Source organism: Gopherus flavomarginatus, chromosome 2 (genome assembly GCF_025201925.1).
Source record: "Gopherus flavomarginatus isolate rGopFla2 chromosome 2, rGopFla2.mat.asm, whole genome shotgun sequence".
Lineage (NCBI taxonomy): Eukaryota > Metazoa > Chordata > Testudines > Testudinidae > Gopherus > Gopherus flavomarginatus.
This window is the reverse complement of record NC_066618.1, coordinates 301,430,680-301,450,876: the sequence shown is the minus strand read 5'-3', so window position 1 is coordinate 301,450,876 and position 20,197 is coordinate 301,430,680. Positions and strand designations below refer to the sequence as shown.

At 53.8% G+C, this 20,197-nt stretch overlaps 2 protein-coding genes and 1 long non-coding RNA gene across 6 annotated transcripts in view; 2 read left to right on the top strand and 1 right to left on the bottom strand.

Moving 5' to 3' along the window:
* SHARPIN (SHANK associated RH domain interactor) overlaps positions 1-8,721 on the bottom strand; it is a 46,875-nt gene extending 38,154 nt beyond the window's left edge. For both annotated transcript variants that reach the window (XM_050939347.1, XM_050939348.1), the window contains exon 1: positions 8,465-8,721. In XM_050939347.1, the coding sequence (XP_050795304.1) occupies positions 8,465-8,701 (237 nt within the window). In that variant the 5' untranslated portion in view covers positions 8,702-8,721. The remainder of the gene's footprint in view (positions 1-8,464) is intronic.
* A 2,781-nt stretch (positions 8,722-11,502) lies between these two features.
* On the top strand, positions 11,503-13,572 carry LOC127044514 (uncharacterized). Its single transcript, XR_007772518.1, has 2 exons — positions 11,503-12,884; positions 12,973-13,572. It is a non-coding gene; the product is annotated as an uncharacterized LOC127044514 (long non-coding RNA).
* A 3,908-nt stretch (positions 13,573-17,480) lies between these two features.
* Positions 17,481-20,197, top strand: part of MAF1 (MAF1 homolog, negative regulator of RNA polymerase III) — a 36,421-nt gene continuing 33,704 nt past the window's right edge. For 2 of the 3 annotated variants that reach the window (XM_050939461.1, XM_050939460.1), the window contains exon 1: positions 17,481-17,772. The gene's annotated coding sequence lies outside the window, so the exon portion shown is untranslated. Of the gene's footprint in view, positions 17,773-19,055; positions 19,145-20,197 lie in introns of those variants that run through there. The other variant, XM_050939462.1, reaches the window with a different exon arrangement.

Genomic DNA, 20,197 nt, shown 5'->3' with positions numbered 1-20,197 from the left:
GAGAAGGAGGGACTCAGAGGCAGATGAGCATCAGGCAGATGTGAGAGCATAAAGGAAAGGTTTCAGAGTAGCAGCCGCGTTAGTCTGTATCTGTGAAAAGAACAGGAGTACTTGTGGCACCTTAGAAACTAACACATTTATTTGAGCATGAGCTTTCGTGGGCTACAGCCCACTTCTTCGAATGCATAGAATGGAACACATAGTGAGGAGATAAATATACACATACAGAGAGCATGAAAAGGTGGGAGTTGTCTTACCAACTCTGAGAGGCCAATTAAGAAAGAAAAAAACTTTTGAAGTGATAATCAGGATAGATTCAAAGTTTGTAATGTCTGTACTGGGCTATCTCCCCTTGTAAGTATTCTCACGCTTATCAAACTGTCTGTACTGGGCTACCTTGATTATCACTTCAAAAGTTTTTTTCTTACTTAATTGGCCTCTGAGTTGGTTAGACAACTCCCATCTTTTCATGCTCTCTGTATGCGTATATTTATCTCCTCACTATGTGTTCCATTCTATGCATCCGAAGAAGTGGGCTGTAGCCCACGAAAGCTTATGATGAAATAAATTTGTTAGTCTCTAAGGTGCCACAAGTGCTCCTGTTCTTTTTGCATAAAGGAAAGAGCACCCTGCAACTGGAGAATCCCAGGGGCTGTCTGCCCCTTTTTGGGAACCCCTCCCTGGCACTAGCCCTGTGCACATCCACCAGTGAGCACTAGAGCAGACAGGGCACAAGCATTTTTACCTGCTCTGCCTGCACTGGCACTCATCACAGCAATACTGTGGAGTGGCAATGGGGCAGGGATTATTTCCTACCAAACAGCAGTGCGCACGAGGCGAGTGGGGAAGGGGCAGGAGCCCCAGTCTGGAGCACAGCAGTGCAGGGGAGGCAGGTGGCTAAGACGTTCCAGGCAAGCAGGGCAGGAAGACAGAGCTCTGGGAACAGGAGGAAGGTATTTGATTGTATTTGGAGACAGGAACCCCGGGAAGTGGAGAGAGGAGGTGAGGGGAGAGTGGACAGGATGCCCTGGCAGAGGCTGGAGGAGATGTGGTCCTGCTCCCAGGCTCCAGCATCCTTGACCACCTGGAGTCGAGGGTGGGGGATTTAGAAAGAACAAAAGGGAATCCCAACGCCCCCTTTGCTGCTGGACTGACTAGGCTCTTTTGCAGCTGACGTCCTGTGGGAGTGCCGGTGTGGATGTGCATGCACCAGCATGAGGGGCACACTATTAAGGGCCAAAAAGCAAGTTATTCCGATGGGTAGGAAAGATAGAAAATGTGGCAAAAGACCACCTTGTCTTAACCATGAGATCTTGCATGACCTACAAAATAAAAAGGAGTCATATAAAAAATGGAAACTAGGTCAGATTACAAAGGATGAATATAGGCAAATAACACAGGAATGCAGGGGCAAGATTAGAAAGGCAAAGGCACAATATGAGCTCAAACTAGCTATGGGAATAAAGGGAAACAAGAAGACTTTTTATCAATAGATTAGAAGCAAGAGGAAGACCAAGGACAGGGTAGGCCCACTGCTCAGTGAGGAGGGGGAAACAGTAACGGGAGACTTGGAAATGGCAGAGATGCTTAATGACTTCTTTGTTTCGGTCTTCACTGAGAAGTCTGAAGGAATGTCTAGTATAGTGAATGCTTATGGCAAGGGGGTAGGTTTAGAAGATAAAATAAAAAAAGAGCAAGTTAAAAATCACTTAGAAAAGTTAGATGCCTGCAAGTCACCAGGGCCTGATGAAATGCATCCTAGAATACTCAAGGAGTTAATAGAGGAGGTATCTGAGCCGTTAGCTATTATCTTTGGAAAGTCATGGGAGACGGGAGAGATTCCAGAAGACTGGAAGGGGGCAAATATAGTGCCCATCTATAAAAAGGGAAATAAAAACAACCCAGGAAACTACAGACCAGTTAGTTTAACTTCTGTGCCAGGGAAGATAACGGAGCAAGAAATTAAAGAAATCATGTGCAAACACTTGGAAGGTGGTAAGGTGATAGGGAATAGCCAGCATGGATTTGTAAAGAACAAATCGTGTCAAACTAATCTGATAGCATTCTTTGATAGGATAACGAGCCTTGTGGATAAGGGAGAAGCGGTGGATGTGGTATACCTAGACTTTAGTAAGGCATTTGATACGGTCTCGCGTGATATCCTTATCGATAAACTAGGCAAATACAATTTAGATGGGGCTACTATAAGGTGGGTGTATAACTGGCTGGATAACCGTACTCAGAGAGTAGTTATTAATGGCTCCCAATCCTGCTGGAAAGGTATAACAAGTGGGGTTCTGCAGGGGTCTGTTTTGGGACTGGTTCTGTTCAATATCTTCATCAACGACTTAGATGCTGGCATAGAAAGTACGCTTATTAAGTTTGCAGATGATACCAAACTGGGAGGGATTGCAACTGCTTTGGAGGACAGGGTCAAAATTCAAAATGATCTGGACAAATTGGAGAAATGGTCTGAGGTAAACAGGATGAAGTTTAACAAAGACAAATGCAAAGTGCTCCACTTAGGAAGGAACAATCAGTTTCACACATACAGAATGGGAAGAGACTGTCTAGGAAGGAGTATGACAGAAAGAGATCTAGGGGTTATAGTGGACCACAAGCTTAATATGAGTCAACAGTGTGATACTGTTGCAAAAAAAGCAAATGTGATTCTGGGATGCATTAACAGGTGTGTTGTAAACAAGACACGAGAAGTCACTCTGCGCTGGTTAGGCCTCAACTGGAGTATTGTGTCCAGTTCTGGACATCGCATTTCAAGAAAGATGTGGAGAAATTGGAGAGGGTCCAGAGAAGAGTAACAAGAATGATTAAAGGTCTTGAGAATATGACCTATGAAGGAAGGCTGAAAGAATTGGGTTTGTTTAGTTTGGAAAAGAGAAGACTGAGAGGGGACATGATAGCAGTTTTCAGGTATCTAAAAGGGTGTCATCAGGAGGAGGGAGAAAACTTGTTCACCTTAGCCTCTAATGATAGAACAAGAAGCAATGGGCTTAAACTGCAGCAAGAGAGATTTAGGTTGGACATTAGGAAAAAGTTCCTAACTGTCAGGGTAGTTAAACACTGGAATAAATTGCCTAGGGAGGTTGTGGAATCTCCATCTCTGGAGATATTTAAGAGTAGGTTAGATAAATGTCTATCAGGGATGGTCTAGACAGTATTTGGTCCTGCCATGAGGGCAGGGGACTGGACTCGATGACCTCTCGAGGTCCCTTCCAGTCCTAGAGTCTATGAATTTATGTGCGCCCAGACTTGGGGCTTCAGCAGCAGTGAGGCAGGGGATGTCCTCAGGAGCCACGGTTAGGGTGGATGCCCCGGCGTGTCCCAGTGACAGACAGACAGGGAGTGTTATTCGTCTTATGGTAGCACCTAGAGCCCTAGTCAGGGTCCAAGCCCCACTGCAGTAGGCACTGCACAAACAGAACACAGAGAGTCCCTGGCCCAGAGCGTTATAACCTACATATAAGATGAGACAATGGGTGGATACAGACAGACTGACAGTCGAGGACGAGGAAACAAGAGGACATTGATCAGCATAAGCTGTGCTCTCAGCACATCAGGGCCCACCTGTCAAGTATTTTGTAGGCATCAAGGCAAAGGAGAACGTTAAGGATGTGGAGGAGGAAACGAGGTGGGTTTGCAGATGTTTATGGGAAGCTTCTCCCCAGAGTGAAGGGCAGCACAGGAGAAAGCAGGAAGGGGCCTGTTTGAAAATTCAACAAGCGGGTGATGGAGGCTGGAATCCTGAGTTGATTGGAGGCAGGACTCAGCCTTTCAGTACTGACTGAGAGGTGAGAAGTAGTCTGGGGACAGTCGAAGGGCCTTGAAAATGTCAACAAATAGTGTATGTCTGATGAGCTAGAGGAGGAGCCAGCGTAAGTATGCAGGGGGGCGGTGATGTGGTCAGAGCAACTGGCTGGGACAATGATCCTGGCAGCAGCATTCTGAGTGGACAGGAGGAGGGCAAGATGGTGTGTGAGACAGCCAGAAGGAAGGGTGCTGCAGTGAGAGAAATGAGATGGTGAGAGCTTGGGGAAAAGTTTAGCTGTGTGGATGGAGAGGAAGGCTGGATCTTAGAGACACGAAGCAGAAATGTTGTGCGTGACCTGTATAGTCTGGATGCAAGGCTCTAGAGAGAGGTCTGAGTTGAAGATGACACCCAGGTTACACGCCTGCGTTACAGGCAGAATGGTAGTGTTGTCTACAGTCATCAAGGAAGGGGGTAGCAGAGTGGGTTTGGGGAAGGGTGGAGATTAAGAGCTTGGTTTTAGCCAGGTTGAGCTCGAGCTGCCAGCTAGACATCCAAGAGAAGAGGTCACAGAGACAGGCCAAGATTTCAGTTTGGACAGAGGGAAACAGGTTTGGGGCAGAGAGGTAGATGTCAGTCCTCAGAATACAGCTGGGAGCTGAATTTGTGTTTGCAGATGAGGTGACCAGAGATAAGGTGCAGAGGGAGGCAAGATGGGAACCAAGGACAGGGCCCAGTGGAACTTCCACAGAAAGCTGCAGGGGGCTGAGGAGGATCCCCCGAAGAACTCCCAGAGGGAGCAATTAGAGAGGCAGGAGGAGAACCAAGAGAAGACAGTCATGGAAGTCAAGGGAGGACACGATTTCCAGAAGTGCATGATCAACTGCGCTGAAGGCAGCCAACAGGTCAAAGAGAGGAAATGGCGGTTCCGAGCTTTAGCTAGGAAGAGGTCATGAGAGACTTTGGGAACACTATCTCAGCAGAGAGTAAGGGGCAGAAGAGAGAAGAAGGGGTTTAACTCGGGAAGCTCTTCGGCCTGAGGTATCCAGGGCTGACAGAGATGAGTGGGAAGGAGTCAGTCAGTGCAAAGGCAGATGGAGTCAGGTGGCATCTCCACAGAAATGATGCGACAGTTTAAGCTGGGAAAGTTCAAGTCCAAGTAGGTGCTTCCAGAGGAGGAGAAGAGCGAAGATAGAGCCTTCTGACAGCGTGCAGCTGTCAGCACTCAGAGCTGAATGAGGAAAGCCTCCATCAGAGAGTTAAAAGCAGAGGTTAGAAAGGTGAGTTACACCAGGAGAGGAGACTGCTTTAGACACCGGCCTCTTGGCTGAGGCATCCATGGGAGACAATGGCCAAGATCTCAGTCCATATCTACAATGTGCTCCATGGCCTGGGCCCAGCATAGCTAACAGAGCCTAATGTTCCGGGATGAAGACCATAGTCAACAGCTCCACTCCTCTGGCGCAATGGACTCTCTGCAATAAAGGTAAAACTCGCCTGTGCAGGAGACATAACTTTCTCAGGGCCAGCCTGAGCCTGCGGAATGAACTCCCCCACCACCTACGGACCATCCTAAACCTCTCCACCTTCCACTTCAAGAGCTGGGCACATTTCTCCAACCTGCCTTTGCTGGCAGACACAGAGCAGTGAGTATACTTAAACTACCCAAACAAAGCGCTCCCCTGCACACACTTCTCCCCTGGGGAGAGGACGAGAGAACAACACCCCAGAACAGACGCTGGTCATGTTGTTTCATACAGGCACTCAGACCCTGCAGTGATGAACACTGTATAAGAACAGACACAGAATAAATGTCAGGCTGGGGCACAGAAGGATGTGGGGGGCGAGAGAGGGAAAGCTGATGTTCCTGTTTACCTAACAGAACTCTGCTTCTCTGATGCAAACGCAGCTCCTTCTCCTCACTAGCCTCGCCGTACACTGGGAGTCAGACAAGCCTTCAGAATTCCTGTCCCACCAGACATCATCTCATACAACAGCCAGGAATTCAATCCCCAGTCAGAAACATACACAAATCTCTACAGTCTGCTGGTCACACACTCACAGCGGAGACTAAGGACTTTATCACCTGAATTATTCTGCAGAACCCCTCAGTGCTGTCTCATCCTGAGTTATTCATGATCCACAGTCACACACAGGTCGGGGAAGGTACTTCTAGCCCAGCCTTTAAGCAGAGAATGGCTACTGGCCATGCCACTCACAGGGAAACCTGACAAGTGTTTGTAAAGACACTGTGCGAACATGGACACTTGTGACCAGTGATGGGGGACCACCACAGGCCTCTGGAGGCCTCCCATCATCCCCAGAGCTGGGAAAGTGCAGAGCTGCCTTCCACATGGTCCCCAGTAGCTGACTCGCCTGCATCAGAGGAACCCTCCTCTAAGGGTGAGAAGAGAGTTCAGGCTCCAGGGTCTATTCAGTCCTTGGCTATTCTGCTGAGACTGTCAGCAAGGGGGTCAGTTGGGGCCAGTCTAATGGTGGGTCCCTGCTGGGGGCATCGGCTCCAGGGGGCTAGTACCACATGAGCCCCCTAAGCAGCCATGGAGTGGGAGATTTCAGTCATGAAATCCTCTTCTGGAGGCAGGGTCAGTAACCAGGTTGGGGCAGCACAGGCCTGTGCAACTCCTGCCTCAAAAGCGGCTGAGCAAATGGGCCCCTTCCTTCGGGGCGGTGGGACGAATGAAAGGCCCTACCAGGGGTGTAGAAACTCCAATCCTGAGGCACAGAGGGAGGGGCTGGGGTGTGGGAGCTGGTGCTGACTGACCCTGGAGAGGAGGGGGTAACTGTCCTCTTCAGACCCTTCCTAACACAACCCCCCGTAACCTCCAGTACCTGACCTCTCCCCAACCCCCTCAGTACTTACCCCCCTTCCCAGCTCTCCCAGTACCTGTTCCCCCCCATGCCCTGCACTTCCTACCTCAATCTCACCCGACCCCCACACTGCTTCCCCCCGACCCCATGCCACTCCTCCCCATCCCCTCAGTTCTTATCACCGCCCAGCACCAGCCCGCCGTGCCCCCACCCCTTCAGGTCATATCCCTCCAGTTCTTACCCCTTCCCCACCCTGCCCCCCAAGTTCTTACCCCCTCCCCACCCCAGCCCCTTTGCCCACCCCCTCAGGTCATATCCCTCCAGTTCTTACCTCATCCACACCCCAGCCCCCAAGTTCTCACCCCTTGCCCCCACCTCAGGTCATACCCCCAGCCCCCCAAGTTCTTACCCCTTTCCCCCACCTCAGGTCGTACCCCCCCAGCCCCCCAAGTTCTTACCCCTTGCCCCCACCTCAGGTCATACCCCCCAGCCCCCCAAGTTCTTACCCCTTGCCCGCACCTCAGGTCATACCTCCCAGCCTCCCAATTTCTTACCCCTTGCCCCCACCTCAGGTCATACCTCCCAGTCCCCCAAGTTCTTACCCCCTGCCCCCACCTCAGGTCATACCTCACAGCCCCCCAAGTTCTTACCCCCTGCCCCCACCTCAGGTCCTACCCCCCCAGCCCCCCAAGTTCTTACCCCCTGCCCCCACCTCAGGTCCTACTCCCCAGCCCCCCAAGTTCTTACCCCCTGCCCCCACCTCAGGTCCTACCCCCCCAGCCCCCCAAGTTCTTACCCCCTGCCCCCACCTCAGGTCCTACCCCCCCAGCCCCCCAAGTTCTTACCCCTTGCCCCCACCTCAGGTCCTACCCCCCAGCCCCCCAAGTTCTTACCCCCTGCCCCCACCTCAGGTCCTACCCCCCCAGCCCCCCAAGTTCTTACCCCCTGCCTCCACCTCAGGTCCTACGCCCCAGCCCCCCAAGTTCTTACCCCTTGCCCCCACCTCAGGTCATACCTCCCAGCCCCCCAAGTTCTTACCCCCTGCCCCCACCTCAGGTCCTACCCCCCCAGCCTCCCAAGTTCTTACCCCTTGCCCCCACCTCAGGTCATACCTCCCAGCCCCCCAAGTTCTTACCCCCTGCCCCCACCTCAGGTCCTACCCCCCCAGCCCCCCAAGTTCTTACCCCCTGCCCCCACCTCAGGTCCTACCCCCCCAGCCCCCCAAGTTCTTACCCCTTGCCCCCACCTCAGGTCCTACCCCCCAGCCCCCCAAGTTCTTACCCCCTGCCCCCACCTCAGGTCCTACCCCCCCAGCCCCCCAAGTTCTTACCCCCTGCCTCCACCTCAGGTCCTACGCCCCAGCCCCCCAAGTTCTTACCCCTTGCCCCCACCTCAGGTCATACCTCCCAGCCCCCCAAGTTCTTACCCCCTGCCCCCACCTCAGGTCCTACCCCCCCAGCCTCCCAAGTTCTTACCCCTTGCCCCCACCTCAGGTCCTACCCCCCCAGCCCCCCAAGTTCTTACCCCCTGCCCCCACCTCAGGTCCTACCCCCCCAGCCCCCCCAAGTTCTTACCCCCTGCCCCCACCTCAGGTCATACCCCCCAGCCCCCCAAGTTCTTACCCCCTGCCCCCACCTCAGGTCATACCCCCCAGCCCCCCAAGTTCTTACCCCCTGCCCCCACCTCAGGTCATACCCCCCAGCCCCCCAAGTTCTTACCCCCTGCCCCCACCTCAGGTCCTACCCCCCCAGCCCCCCAAGTTCTTACCCCCTGCCCCCACCTCAGGTCCTGCCCCCCAGCCCCCCAAGTTCTTACCCCCTGCCCCCACCTCAGGTCCTGCCCCCCAGCCCCCGGCCGGCCCCCCCGTACCACGCTCCGGCGGGCGTCCGTGTGGCGCAGGGCGAGGCGGAAGAGCCGCCCCCCGGCGGGCCCGGGCCGCACGCTGAGCTGCAGGCGGAGCAGCGCGTCCCCGGCGGCCGAGGCCCCGGCGGGCGGCGGCAGGAGGCCGAGCGGCCGCGCCGCCCAGACGCGCACGGACATGAGCACGGTGGGGGGCGGCGCGGGGCCGCCGGGGGGCCCGGGGGCGGGAGCGCCCGGCAGAGCCATCGCCCGAGCCGAGCCGAGCCGAGCCGAGCGGCCGCCGCACTTCCGCGCCGGCCGGCTGGAAACACGCCCCGGCCGCGGCGTTCCGGGCGGGACGCGGGCGGGTGGCAGGCTCGCGTGGGACCACGGGCGGGCGGCGGCCACGGGCGGGGCCACGGGCGGTTGGCAGGCTCGCGTGGGTTGGGGCAGTGGCCACGGGCGGGTGGCAGGCTAGCGTGGGACCACGGGCGGGCGGCGGCCACGGGCGGGTGGCAGGCTCGCGTGGGTTGGGGCAGTGGCCACGGGCGGGTGGCAGGCTCGCGTGGGACCACGGGCGGGGCCACGGGCGGGTGGCAGGCTCGCGTGGGTTGGGGCAATGGCCGCGGGAGGGACAGGCGCTGTGGGCACGTAGAACACCCGTGGGCAGGGACGTGCCACGGGACACGGCCCCAGGCGGGCGTGTGGACCGGGATGTGACCACGGCTGGGCAGTACAGTGGGCCGTGGGCAGGCACATGCGGAGGGGCATGGGGCACTGACCATGGGCAAGCAGTACACTGGGCACAGACGCATAGTGGGAGCCTCAGGCAGTCGTGTAGAGGGGCACTGGCCGCAGACACATACAGCCGGCCACAGGCAGGCACGTACAGTGCAGCCCAGTCCACGGTGGCCAGTATTTCAGGCCACAGGCAGGCACACGCAGTAGGGCACAGGCCAGGGGCTGGCAGTAAAGTGGGCCATGGGCACATGCAGTTGGCTGCCTTTGCACATGTGAAGCGGAACACAGACCTTGGGTGGATCGTACAGCTTGCCGCGGGCAGGGACGTACTGGGGGGCACAGGGCAGGGACAGACACATACAGCAGGGTGTGGGTCACAGGCAGGTGCAGTAGGGCACATGCCCTGGTCTGGCAGCAGGACACATGCCCAGACTTGCTGCACAGTCACCTTGGCACAAGGTCTCCCCGCATGCCAGAGCGTAGCAGGGTTCCAAAAAAGATTGTTCAGATCCCACCACCAAGCTCCCATCTGCCATGATGTCTTCAAAACACTTGACCGTGGTTCAGCCGCTGGTGTGCTGAGGAGACCAGTGCCTGGTCTGCTGACCACTGGCGGCTGAGTGTTTGCTTGGGCTTCCCTATCTGTCACCTCTTGTTTTACACATAGATTATAAATTCTGGGGCAGGGACTGTCTTTTAGTTCTGTTTGTACAGTGCTAGCGCACTGGGGGCCTGGTCTGTGACTGGGGCTCTTCGATGCTACTGGAATATAAATAATATTAGAACTTCCATGTAACCTGGACTCAAATGCTCCTGCTTCGGGGTACAAACCAGCCACGGGCTGACAGGGTGTAGGGAGGAGCTTTCTTCAGGGGTATGTTCACAGCTTCCAAGGCCAGAAGGGACCACTCTGATTAGCCTGCCTGACCTCCTGTGTGGCAGGCCAGAGGACTGCCCCAAAACAATTCCTTTTAAACTAGGGCAGATCTTGTAAAACAATTCTACCTTGATTTAACAGTTGTCAGTGATGGAGAAGCCACCACGCCCCTTGGTAAACTGGTCCAATAGTTAATTGCTCTCACTGTTAAACATGTATACCCTATTTCCAATCTGAATTTGTCTAGCTTCAACTTCCAGCCATTGGATTGTGTTAGACCTATTAATCTATTAGAGTTCTTTGAAGGGGTCAACAAACATGTGGACAAGGGGGATCCAGTGGACATAGTGTACTTAGATTTCCAGAAAGCCTTAGACAAGGTCCCTCACCAAAGGCTCTTATGTAAATTAACCTGTCATGGGATAAAAGGGAAGGTCCTTTCCTTGTTAAAAGACAGGGAACACAGGGTAGGAATTAATGGTAAATTCTCAGAATGGAGATGGGTAACTAGTGGTGTTCCCCAAGGGTAAGTCCTAGGACCAATCCTATTCAATTTATTCAGAAATGATCTGGAGAAAGGGGTAAACAGTGAGGTGGCAAAGTTTGCAGATGATACTAAACTGCTCAAGATAGTTAAGACCAAAGCAGATTGTGAAGAACTTCAAAAAGATCTCACAAAACTAAGTGATTGGGCAACAAAATGTTAAATGAAATTTAATGTGGGTAAATGTAAAGTGATGCACATTGGAAAAAATAACCCCAACTATACATACAATATGATGGGGGCTAATTTAGCTACAAGAAGTCAGGAAAAAGATCTTGGCGTCATTGTGGATAGTTCTCTGAAGATGTCCATGCAGTGCACAGGGGCGATCAAAAAAACAAACAGGATGTTAGGAATCATTAAAAAGAGGATAGAGAATAAGACTGAGAATATATTATTGCCCTTATATAAATCCATGGTATGCCCACATCTCGAATACTGTGTACAGATGTGGTCTCCTCACCTCAGAAAAGATATTCTAGCACTGGAAAAGGTTCAGAAAAGGGCAACTAAAATGATTAGGGGTTTGGAGAGGGTCCCATACGAGGAAAGATTAAAGAGGCTAGGCCTCTTCAGCTTGGAAAAGAGGAGACTAAGGGGAGATATGATGGAGGTATATAAAATCATGAGTGATGTGGAGAAAGTGGATAAGGAAAAGTTATTTACTTATTCCCATAATACAAGAACTAGGGGTCACCAAATGAAATTAATAGGTAGCAGATTTAAAACAAATAAAAGAAAGTTCTTCTTCACACAGCACACAGTCAACTTGTGGAACTCCTTACCTGAGGAGGTTGTGAAGGCTGGGACTATAACAATGTTTAAAAGGGAACTGGATAAATTCATGGTGGCTAAGTCCATAAATGGCTATTAGCCAGGAAGGGTAAAGAATAGTGTCCCTAGCCTCTGTTTGTCAGAGGATGGAGAAGGATGGCAGGAGAGAGATCACTTGATCATTGCCTGTTAGCTTCACTCCCTCTGGGGCACCTGGTATTGGCCACTGTCGGTAGACAGATACTGGGCTAGATGGACCTTTGGTCTGACCCGGTACAGCCGTTCTTATGGCCTTCCTCTGCTAGATCGAAGAGCCCGTTATGGACTAGTTATTACTTAGTCCTGCCTTGAGTGCAGGGGATTGGACTAGATGACCTATTGAGGTCCTTTCTAGTCCTACGCTTCTGTGATTCTATGGTTATTAAATATTTGTTCCCCTGGTAGGTACTTATAGACTGTGATCAACTCACCCCTTAACCATCTCTTTGTTATAACACATTGAGCTCCTTGAGTCTATCACTATAAGGCAGATTTTCTAATCCTTTAATCATGTTCGTGGCCCTTCTCTGAACCCTCTCCATTTTTTAAACATCCTTCTTGAACTGTGGGCACTAGAACTGGACACAGGATTCACACCAGTGCCAAGACAGAGGTAAAATAGCCTCTCTACTCCGATTCAAAATTCCCGTTTATGCATCCAAGGATCACATTAGCCCTTTTGGCCAGAGCGTCACACTGGGAATTCATGTTCAGCTGATTATCCACCATGACCCCTAAATCTTTTTCAGAGTCACTGCTTCCTAGGATAGAGTCCTCATCCTGTGAGTATGGCTGTGACAGTCGGTATCCCTATGTTCACCCTTTTTACAAAGCTATAATAGATTTTGTACAAAGTGAGGTGTAGGCATCAGACACGGTGATGGCATTAAGCCTCCGATAGTCCCCACAGAACCAGATCAACCCGTCTTCCTTGGGGACCAACCTCATGGGTGAAGCCCATGGGCTGTTGAATGGCTGGATGCCTTATGCGGTATAATTTGAAAACTCATAATGTGCTGATCATTATTGTCCTGGTAAAATATGTGTGGCAACATTGTTTGTAAAGTGATAAAATCCTATTATATAACATTAGTGAGACATATTCCGAGTTTAGAAGAGCAGGCACAAACCAGTCCCTCGAAGACAAAAGGCAAACTGAGGCCTCAGCCAGGTGTCAACAAAATCAAAATGGACTATCACCTGGTTAAGTGGCCATTCTTTGGCAGGAAAAAGGGAGTGAGTGAGAAATGTACATGTTGGCAAAGAAACAGCTGGAGGTTCCTGTCCCACAGTCTCCTGAACCTCAGCTGGAGGTGACTTTCAAAGAAATAGAGCTATAAGAAAAGGGAACAGAGGCACCAAAATATCTATCCCTTCATCTCATGGCATCAACAACACCTGAAGGACAAGGAAATTAACACAGAACTGGGGGAGAGGTCCTGACTGAAAGGATTCCATCCAGCAAGACTGCTAAGGTATGTTGTGAGAGAAACCTTTGCTTTGAATTCGCTTAGCTTGTTAAGTTAGGTATTAGATGCATTTTACCTTTTATTTACTTTGTAGATGTCACAGAGTGTGGGGGAAACCAGGCCGTGCACCCCCAGCTTCCTGCGATGCACGTGACTCTCAACCACCCTGTAAAACAGGAGGTTTATTTAGACGACAGGAACAGAGTCCAAGACAGCTCTTGCAGGTACAGACAACAGGACCCCCTCAGTCAGGTCCATCTTGGGCAGGGGCAGGGAGGCCAGAGCTATGTCTAGGTGCCCCTCCATTTTCCCAGCCAGCCCCAAACTGAAGAAACTCCAGCCCCTCCTCTCGCCTTTGTCTCTTTCCCAGGCCAGGAAGTCACCTGATCTTTGTTCTCCAGCACATTCAGTAGGCACCTTTGCAGAGGAGGGGCCCAGGCCATCAGTTGCCAGGAGACAAGGTATCGGCCATTCTCTGTGCAGACAGTATCACACTGGCCCTGTAGGGCTCTGCAACAATCACATGCCCCCCTAGACACTTGAGAAATGCATAGGGGAAACTGAGGCACACACACAGCACTCAGAGAAAACATTAAGAACGTTCCCACTTCATCACAGTAGCTAATTCTGACTTTTATGCCTCATTATTTGTAATCATTTAAAATCTATCTGTATTTAATAAATTTCTTTTATTGTTTTATCTGTACGAGTGTCTGTTTCAAGTGTTCAGGATACTCCATTTGAGATAACAAGGTTTTTGCATTTCATTTTCTATTAATGAAATGACGGACTTTCTGTGAGCTTGTGTTGTCTAGGAGGTCGCTAGGCACTACCAGCTGCACATTTCTAGGGGAAAGTCTGGGACTGCGAGTTTGCTGCTGTTGCCCTGTAATGTAATTCAGGATTGGCTGACTAGAGCACTCGTACGGTATAGCGGGGGGTGATTTACATGCTAGAGGCTGTGTGTGCGGAGCAGGAGTGGTGATTGTCACAGCGAAGCAGTGTAAAAGGCACCCCAGGTTGGAGAATTGAGGGACACATCTGTCCATCAGTCCAGATTGTATCCTGGGTAATGGCACAGTGGCCTATCGTCTTTGTTCCTAGATGTCTGACCTCACATTTGGCCATTTTAAAATGCATCATGTTTGCTTGTCCCCCCCAGCTGATCATGTGATCCAGAGCATTGTATAACTGACCTGTCCTCTTCATTATTTACTGCTCACAAATGTTAGTGCACAAATGTTTGCCCGACCCAGGGGTTCCTTGCATCTGCCTCAGAAGCATCTCTGACAGGCTGCTGTCAATGCCTGGCTACTAACCTAGCAGGACCACACTGGCTTTTATGAACTGCTTTGTCATTGTAATCAAAACATAGAGTAATTAATTGGCTAGCTTGTATGTGCACCACTGCCTGGGTTGAAGAGAAGCAGAACTGATCCAGTGTGTGTCATGGGCCCTACGCTGATCCCTACTAAAGGAGATTCTTCTGTAACTCAACTAGTAGGGGCCTGTGCAGAAGAGCTAGGGCTCTCCTTGCTGTCACTGCAAAGTCGTGAGTAGCCACAGCATGTGCATGTTACAACGCATGTTCTCCATTAGGCACTCTCAGAGCTTGGCTGGAAGCACAGGAGACCTGTCCAATGCAAGCTCTCTGAGTCAGCCGTGCAAACATTCATTCTTGCCTGTGTTGGTCTGGCAACATCAGAGGAAAATCATATTTGCTCATTTGGGGCTGAAATCTCACACCTGCCCACCCCCATTTTCCCCAATCAGGGTCATAAGCCTCCTGATTTCTTTTTGGTAGAAAACAAAATAGGAAGCACTAGTGCTTGGGCTTATCTCAAATGTGGGATTTGATGGGGTATGTCAGGGTGTACAGCCCCCTACAGAGTTGGGAGAGAGAGGGTTAATCACCTCTTCCCAAAGCAGCAGTAGAAATGGACACAGGGAGAAGAATGTCTAGGTTCTGATTTGCAGAGTGTCATGCTCCCATCTAAGCGCCATACAACAATTAAAGATCGCACCAAGTGGCCGTTTTCTTACAGGTTTCAGAGGAGCAGCCGTCTTAGTCTGTATCCGCAAAAAGAACAGGAGTCCCTGTGGCACCCTAGAGACAAAGTACCCCTGTTCGTTTTCTCACAGTTTCCTTTGTTCCTGGGGCCATTTCAGGGGGTGGGGGGTGGCTTTTTTCATTCATTTTTAAAAATTCCTTCTTCCTTTCTACTTCCCCTCGAACGTCCCCAGTTCTTGGCTGATCTGTTACTGGGATGAGTGATGTGGGCCTTCTCAAAGAGGTGGGCCTTGCATTCAAATTGGGACATGGGCAGGTTCATTTTCAGCTGCTCTCGTAGGTGTCCCATAGCTGGGTCCTGCAGCTGGAAAGGCTGTGTTCCATGCACCTGTCTTATCTCAGTTCTCGGTTCAGTGTCCTGTAGGGCGCAGCTGTCTGTGAGGCTCACAAGTGGCTGCGTAGTTTTGAAGCAGCTCAGACCATTGAGTACCGCGTAAATCAGGACCTAACTTTAAATTCGCTCTGGAAAGAGCCAGCCAGCCAGCATCTGTGCGCAGTCTGCTCACACCTCTGTTGGATAATGGAGCTGCTATGTGCTAAGTTTCAGCTTCCTGATGTCACCCTATGGTGCAAAGGCCCTTGTCTGAGAGGAAAGGATGTGGGCTCCTTCATCCCATGCCAGGGATAGGCCAGCCTGAGAGGCTAGGGGCTGGTAACAGCTGATGGAAAGGATGGGTCCCCCAAAGGGGGAGTTATTGGGGTAGGAGTGAAGTAAGGGTGGGGAGTTGATGGGGAATATGTGGAACTGACCTGGTCTGGGGTAGATCTGGCTGGTGGGTGAACCCCTCCCTGGGGAAGGGATGGGGTAACGGGGTGCCTGGGCTGCTCTAGTCAAGGTAAGGAGGACAGGCCACTCCTTGGGATGCAGTGTGCCTAGGACACACCTATGAGGGGATGCAGGGGAAAGGCCCCTCCCCGGGGAGGGGTGCCTGGCATGCACCTGTGGGGGGGATGCAGGGGCATGAGCCCCTCCCTGGGGAGGGGTGCCTGGCATGCACCTGTGGGGGGGATGCAGGGGCATGAGCCCCTCCCTGGGGAGGGGTGCCTGGCATGCACCTGGGGGGATGTAGGGGACTGACCCCTCCCCAGGGAGGGGTTCCTGGCATGCACCTGTGGGGGATGCAGGGGACTGACCACTTCCGGAGAGGGGTGCCTGGCATGTACCGGCGGGGGATGCAGGGGACTGACCCCCTCCCCGGGGAGGGGTGCCTGGCATGCACCGGCGGGGGATGCAGGGGACTGACCCCCTCCCCGGGGAGGGGTGCCTGGCATGCACCGACGGGGGGATGCAGCGGACTGACCCCCTCCCCGGGGAGGGGTGCCTGGCATGCACCGGCGGGGGGATGCAGGGGACTGACCCCCTCCCCGGGGAGGGGTGCCTGGCATGCACCGGCGGGGGGATGCAGGGGACTGACCCCCTCCCCGGGGAGGGGTGCCTGGCATGCACCGGCGGGGGGATGCAGGGGACTGACCCCCTCCCCGGGGAGGGGTGCCTGGCATGCACCGGCGGGGGGATGCAGGGGACTGACCCCTCCCCGGGGAGGGGTGCCTGGCATGCACCGGCGGGGGGATGCAGGGGACTGACCCCCTCCCCGGGGAGGGGTGCCTGGCATGCACCGGCGGGGGGATGCAGGGGACTGACCCCCTCCCCGGGGAGGGGTGCCTGGCATGCACCGGCGGGGGGATGCAGGGGACTGACCCCCTCCCCGGGGAGGGGTGCCTGGCATGCACCGGCGGGGGGATGCAGGGGACTGACCCCCTCCCCGGGGAGGGGTGCCTGGCATGCACCGGCGGGGGGATGCAGGGGACTGACCCCCTCCCCGGGGAGGGGTGCCTGGCATGCACCGGCGGGGGGATGCAGGGGACTGACCCCCTCCCCGGGGAGGGGTGCCTGGCATGCACCGGCGGGGGCATGCAGGGGACTGACCCCTCCCCGGGGAGGGGTGCCTGGCATGCACCGGCGGGGGCATGCAGGGGACTGACCCCTCCCCGGGGAGGGGTGCCTGGCATGCACCGGTGGGGGATGCAGGGGACTGACCCCTCCCCGGGGAGGGGTGCCTGGCATGCACCGGTGGGGGATGCAGGGGACTGACCCCCTCCCCGGGGAGGGGTGCCTGGCATGCACCGGCGGGGGCATGCAGGGGACTGACCCCCTGTCTGGCATGCACCGGTGGGGGATGCAGGGGACTGACCCCCTGCCTGGCATGCACCTGGGGGGGATGCAGGGGACTGACCCCTCCCGGGGAGCCGGGGCAGGAACTTGCCCCTTGAAGCCTGCGTCCCCTTCACCCCTCCCCTCCCAGAGCAGCGGGGCGAGGCCAGCCGCACTTGACTGACAGCGGCTCCGTCTTTGTCCCGGGCAGCCAACCAGGGCCTGGGAAGCCGCAGCCTATCAGATGCAGGGTCTCTCGCTTCGGGAGGCGGGTCTCTGTGCTTGATTTGCATCCGTTCTAGCCAATGCGGGGATAGGAATGCGGTGATTGGCCTGTCTCTTCTCCAATAGGAATGGGCGGACCGAAAAGGGCAGCGGGTCAATCGCGACTCGGGGCTCTTGTTGTCGTCCGGCGCCTGAGGAGACGGGTCGGTGGCCGCCGCTAGCCAGGGGAGTGCGGGCTCCGTCGGTCAGTCGCTCCGCCCCGGTTAGCCGGGGACATGTCGAGGCGGGCGGAGGCCTGGCGGGCCGCGGCGAGAAGTCGGACGGTGGCCGAGGCGGAGACGCCCTGCTCGAGCTTTCCCCGCCCGCTGTGCCGCCTACAGGCGCCCAGGGAGTGAGGGAGCCGCCGCCGCGGGGAGACCGGCCGGGACTGAGCCAGGGAGACGCGAGTAGGTCCTTGCCCGGCCCCTCAAAGCCGCGAGAGCCCGAGGACTACAACTCCCAGGCTGCAATGCGCCACATGGGACAGGGCGGCGCTTTGCATGCTGGGAGTTGTAGTCTGATCACTGGGCCTCAGGCCCCGGTGACGCACTGCGCGCTAGCAGGTGCATCCGCCACCCCACCCCCTCCATGGGCGTGTTCCAGGGCCTCGGCGTGGTGCATGATGGGAGCTGCACCCCTGTAGGGAGTGGGCTGGAGCGTTGCGTGGTGGGAGCTGCAGCCCTCCAGGCCCCAAGCGCTGTACTCTGGGATGGAGCATTGCCTGCTGGGAGTTACGGGGCTGCCTGCTTGGAGGTGTGCCTCAAACAGGGCTTCAGTGCTGGATCTTGTGGCACTGTTAGGGTGGGAGGTCTCACACCCCTGCATGCCACCCTGCAGTGAAATTTGCACTCACTCTGGATCGTACTATCCTTGGGGTCAGTATCTCAGCATTGCCCACAACAACTGCCCCCACGGACAGTATCCATGAACCAATTCCACTTGTCTCAAGAGTAGGTTTTATTGGTAAGTGACAGAGAGAGGGAAAACATACATTCAAGGATAGTTATTAGCTACACTTAATTATTCAGATACTAAGTGAAGATTTGTTGGGTATTTATGTGGCCCTATCACCAGGCTAGCTGATTCCCTATCTCTATGGCTAGATAGGCAGGCTCTAAAGTTCAACTACAAAGTATTGCATGCCTCAGAAATCTTAGATGACAGGAGAAAAGTATTCTCCCAGCCTAAATGCTGCCTCAGCATCCTTGCCAGTCCCCTGTCCCAAGGAATTGTGCTCTGTCTTTTGGTAAGATAAGGCTCTTGCATCTAGGGAGACAGGGTACCTGTTAAGTATCAGAGGGGTAGCCGTGTTAGTCTGGATCTGTAAAAGCAGCAAAGAATCCTGTGGCACCTTATAGACTAACAGATGTTTTGGAGCATGAGCTTTCGTGGGTAAATACCCACTTCGTCAGATGCAAGTAGTGGAAATTTCCAGGGGCAGGTATATATGTGCAAGCAAGCTAGAGATAATGAAGTTAGTTTAATCAGGGAGGATGAGGCCCTGTTCTAGCAGTTGAAGTGTGAAAATCAAGGGAGGAGAAACTGGTTCTGTAGTTGGCAAGCCATTCACAGTCTTTGTTCAATCCTGAGCTGATGGTGTCAAATTTGCAGATGAACTGAAGCTCAGCAGTTTCTCTTTGAAGTCTGGTCCTGAAGTTTTTTTGCTGCAGTATGGCCACCTTAAGGTCTGCTATAGTGTGGCCAGGGAGGTTGAAGTGTTATCCTACCTGTTACATCAGCTACCAAAACCAATTTCTTCTGACACCTTCTCCACAACAGGTATTGAGGTTGGGCAGCATTCTTGTTAGGTTGCCACTTCTGTTACTGTGGGCAGAGCAATCCTTCATTTACTACCAATGAACACACCTAAGGCATGTCTGGGACAAATCGCTGGATGGGCAGTGCCTGTAATTAGGCTTAGTCACATGGAAGGTATATGGTATATTTTATGACACTGTTGGCTCAGAGATATCCCTGGTTGATTGAGTTCATGACCTGGTTGTTAAATTAAACAGTAATAAGGTGTAGTCACAGGTATTTTTAATAAGTCATGGACAGGTCACTGATGGTAAACAAATATTCACGGCCCGTGACCTGTCCATGACTTGTACTATATATCCCTGATTAAATCTTGGGAAGGGGAGGTATCCTGGAGGTGCTCAGGGGAGGGGGTCAAACTGGGGGAGATGGTCAATGCGATTGCTTGGGGAGAGGTGAGTGGCTGAGGGGTGGGCCCAGGACCTGTGCTGGGCCTGGAGGATGGCCTGAGACCCACAGTGGTGTTGGGGGGGTGGGGCAGTGCTACACAGCCTGGGACCCGCAGTGGTGGTTGGGGGCGGGTTGGCGGGGCTGACAAGCTCCCTACCAGGCTCCGCACCTCCCTGGAAGTGGCAACATCCTTCATCTCCTAGGCAGAGGCATGCCTCCCCGACTGCCAGCTCCGCAGTTCCCATTGGCTGGAAACTGTGGCCAATGGGAGCTGTGAAGACGGTGCACAGAGCTCCATGGCCTTGCCTGCCCCTAGGAGCCGAAGGATGTCGCCGCTTCTGGGGAGCCCCTCGAAGGTAAATGCTGTCCAGAGCCCTCATCCCATCCCATGCCTCAACCTCCAGCCCTGAGCCCCCCACTCAAACTCCTCCTGCTGCTGGGGAGGGTGCAGCGGCCTGAGACTGCCCCAGCAGTGGCTGGTGCGGAAGTCATGGAGGTCACGGAGTCCGTGACCTCTATGACACACTCGCATCCTTAAGTCTTCAGGACCAGATAGTATTTGCCCAAGAGTTCTGAAGAAACTCACATTTGAAATTGCAGAACTACTCGCTATAGTATGTCACC